This window comes from Canis lupus, chromosome 27, assembly GCF_003254725.2.
Source record: "Canis lupus dingo isolate Sandy chromosome 27, ASM325472v2, whole genome shotgun sequence".
Taxonomy (NCBI): domain Eukaryota; kingdom Metazoa; phylum Chordata; class Mammalia; order Carnivora; family Canidae; genus Canis; species Canis lupus.
Genome location: NC_064269.1, coordinates 20527507 through 20538351, shown reverse-complemented (window position 1 = coordinate 20538351; position 10845 = coordinate 20527507). Strand labels below are relative to the sequence as shown.

Below are 10845 nucleotides of genomic sequence, written 5' to 3'. Positions count from 1 at the left end.
CTGGGAGTTTACCAATTAGAAGGAGACATGATATATGTATGTGTGTAAAAAAATATGTATACATGATAGAATGTGGCAAATTTTGAAAATACAAGGATATTCTGTATAAGGAATCAGAAATTGATTTAATCAGAATTGAATCTTAAAAAAATAAGTAGATTTACGTTAGAATTAAGACATATATACAAAATAATTACAGAACAATGAAAGGACACAGTAAAGGAAATAGCAACATAAATTGACAGCACATAATGGAAATGCTAGGCTTGTAGTAGTTTATTAAGAAATGTACACTTTGTTTTCTAGGCAGTGGGAGATATAACTAAGATTAATTTAAGTTTTCAGGGATCAGAAAAGAATTTCTGTATTTAAAGAGTATTCTAAATGATGATTTGAAATCAAACCATTCTTGAATCTTCCCTATACCTTTTCTAGGACTGTACCTGTATTTTTCTGTTGAGAATGTTTAAATAAAGTATCTTATGATTTGCACCAAATGTGGTTATTTTGTTAATCAGCTGACTCAATTTAGAAAACCCAAAGTATTTACATAAAATTATTACAAGAAACATTTAAAAAACTCATTTAATTAAATTCTTTAGACTTTATTCGAGAAAGGTAGAGATTTAAATATGTATTATAATCAATAAAGAATAAAGCTAAACAACCTTTTCTTACATTTATTCATTAATATTAATAACTTATTAATAATCTTATAAGTATATAATGCATATTACATATCATTATATATACATATATATAAATCTTAAGCAGAAGATCCTAATTTGAAATCTTGAGAGAGAAATTATAAAAACAGATGCTCAGGGGCCAAGCAGATAACATGAATAGGGAAGCTGGCCAGGATGTTTTCATGACATCTTAGGTTATACAATCTTTTTGACCAACACACTTTGTTTCACATTCAATTCCCAAGAATATTTTTTTCACTTCCATGAAGAAGTAGATTCTTTTTTTTTCTTTTTCTAAAATATCTGATCCTTGCAGTTTATCTTTTGATAAACTTTACTTTTCACTTTACTGAAAGGAAACAAGAACATCAGCCCCATTTTATATGTCACCTGATGACTGACATCAATGGTGGAGACTGTGACCAATTAGAGACCTGATGTCCCTCAAAAGGCAACTGACTGCCACTTTGACCCAGTGTGGCCAAGTTTCTGTTTTTCAAGAAAAGCTGGAAATCTGGACTTTTATGTGAAATCACCTGCTTTTTAAAATATTGGCAAATAATTCAAGCGTTTTAAAGACAACCTGCAGGCCAAATTAAATACATCTGTGGGTTGAATACAGCTTCTAGTTTGTAACCTCTATTATGCAGCAGGAAGTGCTAAGTACATTTAGAGTTATTTTCCTAATTAACTTGTAGAAAATGTGATATGATTTATACCTAAAGATAGTGGCCAATAATAACTATAAAACTTCTAATATTTTTCTGTGAAGATATTTTAATTCCACAAATGCTTATTGTTAGGCTCCATGCTAGATTATGTCAAATTCTACAAAATAGACATTCTCCCCTAACCTTAATATTAAATATGTTGGAACTATCATTATGTGGAGTGGATTTTTCTTTTTAAATATTTTATTTGGGCAGCGGTTTAGCTGAGGGTGTGATCCTGGAGACCCGGGGTTGAGTCCCATGTCGGGCTCCCTGCATGGAGCCTGCTTCTCCCTCTCTCTCTCTCTCTCTCTCTCTCTGTCTCTCATGAATAAATAAATACAATCTTTTAAAAAATAAAGATTTTATTTATTTGAGAGAAAGAGAGCGTGTGCATAAGTGGGATAAGGGGCAAACGGAGAGGGAGATTTTCTGCTGAGCAGGGAGCCTGACATGGGGCTTGATCCCAGGCAGGACCTGGGGATCATGACCTGAACTAAAGTCAGACACTTAACTGATTGAGCCACCCAGGACCTCTGGGGTGGATCTCTTGAAAAAATAAAATTGTTTTATAAAAATCTAGTTTTAAATTGAAAAATAGTATTTATCTTTAACTTATTCATAATAGAAAATCTTCGTGAAATAATTTGTGAAAGTTACTTGTGAAAATTAAACCATGTAATGTGGTTCATGTAGAGCATATATGTGGAGATGAAGTTGCCAGCTGAACTCTTTCATATCTCAGAATTTGTAAGTACACTGTCTTATACAAAAACTGAGCATCCCACAGATCGAGAATTGGAGGAACGCCCATTTAAAAAGGAATGGAGAAAGGAAAAAAAAATGTATGTCTAGTTTTGTCTCATTTAAGCAAATCTCATCAGACATGGAATATTATTCACTCTAATGGAAAAACAAAATAGACAAATTTAAGCTGCAAAAGGGAGCTATGAAATGTTAAGCATGTCCACAGCTTTTGTTGTCCTCTTTGGCGAGAAAGGATATGATTACCACAAAAACATTATTTGGTTTTCAGGGCTACTTACTTAATCTATGCAAGTCATGAGCAGATACATCAACGTGCTTTTTTCATCTCTCTCTCTCTATATATATATATGTATTTTTTATTTAATTTTAAATGTAAAAACTTAATAGTTTTTAAATTTTAATTCCCGGTATATAGTCAACAATGTTATATTAGTATAATATAGTGATTCAACAATTCTGTACATTACTTAGTGCTCATCTTGTCATCAGTATATTTTTTTTAAGATTTAATTATTTATTTGAGAGAGAGAAAGCAAGTGCGTACAGAAGGGAGGGACAGAGGGAGTCTCCAGCTGAGCGTGGAGCCCTACTTGGGGTCTCCCATCTCAAAATCTGTGTAGTTAAAACCAAGAGTTGGATGCTTAACCAACTGGGCCACGCAAGTGCTCCATCAGTATATTTTTTAGCTGTAGCTTGCTTCACCTCCTTCTGGACTGCAACACTAATTTTATGACTAACACCCAGGGGGGCACCAGGGTGGCTCAGTTGGGTTACTCACTGGACTCTTGGTTTTGGCTCAGGTCATGATCTCAGGGACGTGGGGTCTGGGCTCCGGCTTAGCAGGGGGAATTTGCTTCCCTTCTCCCTCTTCCTCTTCCTCTCCCCATGCTTACACTACTTTACGTCTCCATAAAATAAAAATAAAACTTTTTAAAAAAGACTAATATCTCGGAATAGGGTTTTGTTTTTTTAAGTAATGTAACAATGTTATAGTGATGTCCCATTTTTATAGAATTATGTGTTCCATACACTTGTGATTCTCCCTTTTTGCCATTAAATAGCTGTACCCTAGACTACATAAATATTGTTTACTTACTGTATTATACAAGCTATTAAATATTAGTGAACATTATTTACTTTAGTGGCCTCTTTTCTGTTGATTTTGAGCACAATTTATGAAAGTATGTAGTGAGGTCATCTTTTCCATTCAGATTAGACGAGTTTCTGAAACTACACCCAACTGTACTCCATTTTATAGACCACAAAGTTAGAAGCCGTGGAAGAGTTTCAAAATTCTTAAATTTATTCATTTATATAATTAAAACAACCCCCCCTCCAAACTTCTTTACTGCTTTGAGAGACACGATACTATAGTGCCACCATGTGGTCTTTTTAATTAGTCTTAAAAAACAAGCTGATTTGGGGGGGCTCTTTTGTTTTACTATAGTTCATCAGTTATTTTTTAAAAATCATTCAGTGGGCATTTTTGAACAAAAGAATTTTCTTTCTTTTTTTCTAAAAAGATTTTATTTATTCATGAGACACAGAGAGAGAGAGAGAGAGAGAGGTAGAGAGACAGGCAGAGGGAGAAGCAGGCTCCATGCGGGGAGCCTGTGGGACTCGATCCCGGGTCTCCAGGATCACACCCCGGACTGCAGGCGGTGCCAAACCGCTGTGCCACCGGGGCTGCCAGAGAGAGAGAGAGAGAAAAAGAGAGAGAGAGAGAGGTAGAGACACAGGCAGAGGGAGAAGCAGGCTCCATGCGGGGAGCCTGTGGGACTCGATCCCGGGTCTCCAGGATCACACCCCGGACTGCAGGCGGTGCCAAACCGCTGTGCCACCGGGGCTGCCCACAAAAGAATTTTCTTCACCATTTCTACCATTGATGTGCCTGCGTACATCCAACTGATGTACGACAGTACAACAACTGATGTACATCAGTACAGCTGAGCCACACAGATTGCCCTGTTTAAAGATGTTTAAATCAAAGATATAACTCCTTGATTTCATTTTATTACATTAATTTTGTTAGAAAAAAAAATTTAAAAAAATTTTGTTAGAAATATCAGAATTCGCAGCCCTGTGGCTCAGCGGTTTAGTGCTGCCTTCAGCCCAGGGCCTGATCCTGGAGACCCGGGATCCAGTCCCACATCAGGCTCCCTGCATGGAGCCTGCTTCTCCCTCTGGCTGTCTCTGCCTCTCGCTCTCTGTTTCTCATGAATGAATAAATAAATAAAATATTTTTTAAAAAAAGAAAGAAATATCAGAATTCCATTGCACTGGTGATACACATTTACATATTTCCATTTAATTGACTGTTTGCCTTACCTTTTTGAAAACATCTATGCAGGAGTAGTAAGACACCATTCAGTGGTCATACCTTGAGCTGCGTTTGTAAGCAGTGTTTCTGAACTGTTCTGGTTCTGTTGACTTTGACTTTCCTCAAAATGGAACTCCTGAAAGCCTGGTAGGGTTCAATTGAAGATGACCAGGTGCTTAATTTTTTTCATTTTGTTTATTTCCCACTGTGTGCGACTTCTGCCAGGAACTAATGGAATGTCAGCAGAGTTTTGTTTGGTAAGGGGGAAAATGAGGTTTAGAACAATGAAGTAAATGCCTCTTCCAAATGTGAACTTCAGGTATTTTATGATCTTATCAATCTTAGAATTTTTTTGGTGATCTTTGGAGAGTGCATTATGAAATTCCTGACTTGAATATTTTAATGAACTCTTCATGTAATTATTATTTTTTTTGCAATTTCATAGTTTTAGGAAGTTGTGTGACAAATCTCAAAGCAGTTTATTAAAATTTATCTAAGAAGAAAGTTCTATCATAAGTAAATCATGGAAAAAAATAAGTAAATCATGGAAATGCTGCTCTAGTATTATTTTTGGTGTCCTACGTCTCAGTAGTTGTTACAGAACTACCCTGGAAATTAGAGAATTGAAGCAAAGTAGATTGCATGACTGTAAAATTCATGATCAGAATACTATTAGCATTTCCTAAAGCTTAACTTTTATGTATGAATTAAGGTCGTATATATATGAATAAATGATGAACTTCATTAAGATGAAATATTTAATGGAGTTCACCCAAGAATAAAGATTTATTAATTGGTAAAAATAAAAAATGTTTTTTCTTTAGATTGTTTTATTCTTTCCAAGCTTACCAAATACTCAACTTTGGTAAATAAGTTCTAACGCTAGTATATAATATTTAGATACTTCACCCCCATTTTATATACTTTAAGTATTACAGGCTTACTTTATAGCAATCTAAATTTTAGAATCATCCTTTTAAATTGTCTTTTTTTTTAATAGAAAAAGTTACGCCGATCACAACATGCCCGAAAGGAAACAGAGTTCTTACGGCTCAAGAGGACCAGACTTGGCTTGGATGACTTTGAGTCTCTGAAAGTTATAGGAAGAGGAGCATTTGGAGAGGTTACTTCTTTTTTAAAGAAACTGCTGTTGAAAATATATAGCTTAAGAAAGCTTAAAATATGTATTCCAATAGTTTAATAGGTATTAAAAGTTTAATGTATCAAAATAGCTTAATTTTAAGAATTCCTAAAATATAAACAAATATGAACAATGGCAAATTGCAACACTGATCTCTTTAAAAGAATTCACCTTTTGCTCCTAAATCAATAGTAGTGACTGTTTAACACTGATAATATGGTCAATTTTTACATTTTAGGTGCGGCTGGTCCAGAAGAAGGATACAGGGCATATCTATGCAATGAAGATATTGAGAAAAGCTGATATGCTTGAAAAAGAGCAGGTATGAGTTCTTTAACACATAAAACCAAAGGATTACCACCGACTAGGTATTAGAGTAATTATTAATATTGGAATTTGTAAAAAGAAGTCTGCATATCTCACGCCTTCTAGCTTATTACTTTTTTGATAGCCTGTTTTATTGTTCCTTAAGTTCTTATAGTTAAAATCTCTTCCAAATTTACAATCTGAAAATGTATTAGCCTGTTCAGGCTGCCATAAAAAAATACCACTGAAGAAAAAAGAAAGAAAATACCACCGAGTAGGTGTCTTCAAACCACAGAAATTTATTTTCTCACAGTTCTGAAGGCTAAGTCCAAGATCAGGGTTCTGGCAAGGTTTGATTTCAGGTGAGGTGCTCTTACTGGCTTGCAGATGGCTGCTTTCCCTCCAAACCCCCAGAGAGCATCCTCTTGGAGTGTGCACAGAGGAAGAAGGTGAGCTCTCTGGTGCCTCTTCTTACAAGGACACTATCCCACTCTCCCTCCATGACCTCCTGGAATCTTAATTATTTCCTTAGAGGCCCCATCTCCAAATTCATTACCCTGGGGGTTAGAGCATCACCATAGGAATTTGATCCATAATAAAATACTTCTTTTCTGACTTCAGTGAACATAAAGCATACTTTATATGCTTTATGCATAGTTGATATTATTAGTTTATTATGTTCTGACTTTCTTAATTCCTATCACATTTAAGCAAGACCATTCTCCCAAGAATTTGCTGATTTTACATATTTCCAAAATCTGGAAACCCCTTCTCCCCCAATTTCATACTTCTGGATTCTCTGTTTCCTGTGACTTAATGCAGTATAAGCATTGGCCATAAATCTGAAAACATCAATAGTATTATACCAATAGTATTAGATCAATAGAATTAGACCAAAGTCCATGTCCTCATTAGACTCCTCCAATTCTTCTTACTTTGATTCCTACGTCCTTCTCCTCAGCTGGACCAGCCTTGGGTAAGAGAGTGGGAGCTGCTGGGGCAGGTTCACCAACCCCTTCCTTACACATGAGGCTCCTTTTAGTAATTGCCTAAAACTTACTTATTACAGCAGTATAATATTGGTTTTTATTTAAAATGGCCCCCCTTGAATTTTCACTGCATTTTTTCACTTTATTTCTATTTCATGCCTTCAGCAAGCATTTACTGGGTGCCTATGAGGTGCCAAATGTGCCTGTGGTGTTCTAGGTTTAACACAGATCTAGACAGGATTAACAGGACAAACCTGATCCTACTTTTTTTCTAATAGTGGGGAAATAGGCAGACAGCTATTTCAAATAGTCATGATTGAAAAGGACTACAAAGGAAGTTTTTACAAAAGGATAAATTGATGCAGATGATCTGGGGTTAGGAGGAAGAATTAGATCAGGAAATGTTTCTCTAAGGAGGGAATATTTGATGAAAGACTGAGGAAGAATGACAGAAGTCTGATAGAACAAATATTCAGGGAGCAAATGCAGAAGACCTGAGGCAAGAATAATCCTGGCCTGCTTGGATAAGAGAAAGAAGCCATTGTGGCTAGAATTCAGTGTGAAAAGAGTGGTAGGAGAGGTAGGCAGGGGATCAGATCACGTAGAGCTCTGAAAACCAAGATAGAGTGTCTGGGTTTTATTCTAAATGCAATGGGAGGACACTCTTCTTTTAAAAGGGGAATGGGGGATCCCTGGGTGGTGCAGCGGTTTGGCGCCTGCCTTTGGCCCAGGGCGCGATCCTGGAGACCCAGGATCGAATCCCACGTCAGGCTCCCGGTGCATGGAGCCTGCTTCTCCCTCTGCCTGTGTCTCTGCCTCTCTCTCTCTCTCTCTCTGTGTGACTATCATAAATAAATAAAAAAAAATTAAAAAAAAAAAAAAAGATATATAAAAGGGGAATGGTGGGGCGCCTGGGTGGCTCAGTGGGTTAAGCATCTGCCTTTGGCTCCAGTCATGATCCCGGGGTCTTGGGATCCAGCCTGGCATCCCTGCTCAGCAAGGAGTTTGCTTCTCCCTCTCCCTCTGTCCCTCCCTCTGCCTGTGCTTTCTCTCTTGCTCATTCTCAAATAAATAAATACTTGAAAAGGGGAATGGTATGTCTGATTGATGTTTTGTAAAGATGAATCAATCCCTTTCCTTGCTGATAGGGGAAACAAGAGTTGAAGCAGAGAAGCCAGGGACGCCTGGGTGGCTCAGCAGTTGAGCATCTGCCTTTGGCTCAGGGTATGATCCCTGATTCTCGGGATTGAGTCCTACATCGGGCTCCCTGCAGGCAGCCTGCTTCTCCTTCCTCTGCCTGTGTCTCTGCCTCTCTTTCTGTGTCTCTCGTGAATAAATAAGTAAAATCTTTAAAAAAAAAAAAAAAAAAGAGAAGCCAGTTGAGAGACTGTGAACCAATTCCAGCCAGGATAGGATTGTGGTTTATAGCAGAGAAGCTGAAGAAAATTTAGACAGATTAAGTATATGTTTTAGTGGAAGCACCAGAAGGATTTTCTGTGATATCCTGTTTATTGGAGGACAAGAAGATGGGTGAGGTTAGTGAGGGAAAAATGGGAAAATCAGGATAATACCTAGAGTTTTATTTAGGAATGGGATACATGATAGTGTTATTTTCTAATTTAGAAAGACTGAAAAAAGAACAGGTTTGGGAATAGTGGGAATAAAAATGTGGCACATTTTTATGCATAATATGCCATAAAATATGATATTTTATGATATGATAAGATATTAAGTTGACAGTTGAACAACTGTTTGGGAATAGTGAACAGGTTTGGGAATAGTGGGAATAAAAATGTGGCACATTTTTATGCATAATATGCCATAAAATATGATATTTTATGATATGATAAGATATTAAGTTGACAGTTGGCTGGAATATGGAGAGAATATGGAGAGAAGTTTGACTAGAAATATAATTTGGAAGCCATCAACATATTGATCATATTTAGAGTAATGGAACAAGATGAAATTGTCTAGAAAACAAATATAGATAAAGAAAGAAAGAGGGCTTGGATCCAAGCCCTAGGGAACAATAGGCAGAAGAGAAACCAGCAAAGGGGACTAAGAGAGACCATCTAATCAGGTAGGGGGAAACTGGGAGAACATGGTGTTATGGAAGCCAAGAGAAGAAAGTTTATAAAGGAGGAAGTGAGTGGTCAACTTTGTGGAATGCTGCTAAGAGAGTACAAGAGGAAAACAGGCCAGTGGATGTCACAATATGGAGATTTTTAACCACTTGATGAGGATATTTCCAGTGGACTGCAGGGCAGAAGCTTAACTGAAATGGTGAGAAAGAAAATGGGAAATAAGAAGTGGGGAATGTGAGCACAGATAAAGCTTTCATGTTCTGCTTTATGAAGCAGAACAAAGAACAGATTTGTAAAGTGAGACTTCGGGTAAAAAGGATTTTTTTTTTTCTTTTTTTAAAGACGGGAAATGTTTTGATGTTGATTGGAAGAATCCAAAAATTGAAGATGCAAGAAAGCGAGGGCAGGTAACTATAGGAATACTGTGGAAGACAGAAGAGTTGATCTTTGATAGGAGTGGATACATACCTATCCATTAAAACAGGAAGAAGAGGCAGAGAAAATGGGACCAAATGCAGGGTGGTTGATCTGGCAGTGTCAGGTGCCAGGTTCCCCCCTGAGCGCAAATAAGCGAGGTCGTCATCTCAGAGCAGAGGAGAGGCAGGTAGCTTGCTGGAGATGTAAGGAGAGAGAATTTGTGAAATAGTCACAACTGTTGACTCGAAGGGTGGGAAAGCAGACTTGCTAGGGAAATACAGTTGCATGCCCATCGAGATTTATTATCATGAATGTAAAGTGAAACCAGTTGGCATGGTTGGGTGACCTTTCTGTAGTAATCCTTAGTTGCTCTGGGTAGATACAGAATAGACAGAAATTGGAGTCTAGTTAGGGTTAGTGGTTTGTCAGGCAAATACAATGGAGGCAGAGGACAAGGGAGGTCAGAGTGTTTGCAAAAGAATGATCATAGTGTTGAATCTAGGCTGAGTAGAAAAAGAAATGAGGTTGTAAAGAAAGTAACAGAAAAAGTTGTTGAATCCAGGGGAGAGAGATTAAAGTATAAGAATAAGAGATCTGGAAGGATAAAAGGTGGAGATCGGAAATAGAGTTGATTAAAATTGAGATTTTAGAGGGGGTACAGTAATTGGTGATGAGAAGGACAAGAAGATTACTGTGGGGGGTCAAAGTGCAGTGGTGGAAGAGATCATTGCAGATGAGGACGTCAGTAGGTAGGGTGTTTGATAGTTCATCCTTTTGGATATTGAAATCTATCCACAAGTGGAAAAGCGGGAAAGGAAGTTGGTAAGCCATGAGATGAAATCATGAATGAGTGAGAGGGATTGACCAGGAGCTCTGTTTTTGATAGCTTTGAAGTTAGATGGTGGCTGAAGGAGTTCCACAGCGTGCACTTCAAAGGAGCTGCAGTGAAGGAAAGTGTCACAGGGGTTCAGAAGCAGCATGAGAATGAGCACAACCCTACCCCTATCACCAAGTAAGGCGTGAGAGAAAAGCAGGTCATTCTTGAGAACTCACTATTCAGGAACACAGAACCGTCAGTAGACAGCCTAGTTTCAGTTAGGATGACAAGGTGAAGGAACCATCCAGAGGTGACAGGATATAGGACTTTTTTTTAAAACAGACTGATTCCAGAGGAAAGATATTTGGAACTCAAAGAAGGTCAAGGTTTTGAATTGTATTAGAGAATTACAGATAATAATAAGAATAAAGATCTGGGTCAAGATATAGAGCCTCTGAGACAAAGAGATAAATAGGATCTAACTAAGCCATATGGGATTAGTCCTGGAGAGGGTTTTGGAGGAAGGACAAAAGGAGCAGTTAGTTCCAGCTGTAGTCTTTAGTTACTAGCCACCTGTAGCTAACCTGAATTGAGATATTCT

At 37.4% G+C, this 10845-nt stretch overlaps 1 protein-coding gene across 1 annotated transcript in view; it reads left to right on the top strand.

Moving 5' to 3' along the window:
- The window catches only part of STK38L (serine/threonine kinase 38 like), an 83253-nt gene that overhangs the window by 56556 nt on the left and 15852 nt on the right, over positions 1–10845 (top strand). The window contains exons 4-5 of the mRNA XM_025455451.3: positions 5488–5610; positions 5867–5950. Of these exons, the coding sequence (XP_025311236.1) occupies positions 5488–5610; positions 5867–5950 (207 nt within the window). The remainder of the gene's footprint in view (positions 1–5487; positions 5611–5866; positions 5951–10845) is intronic.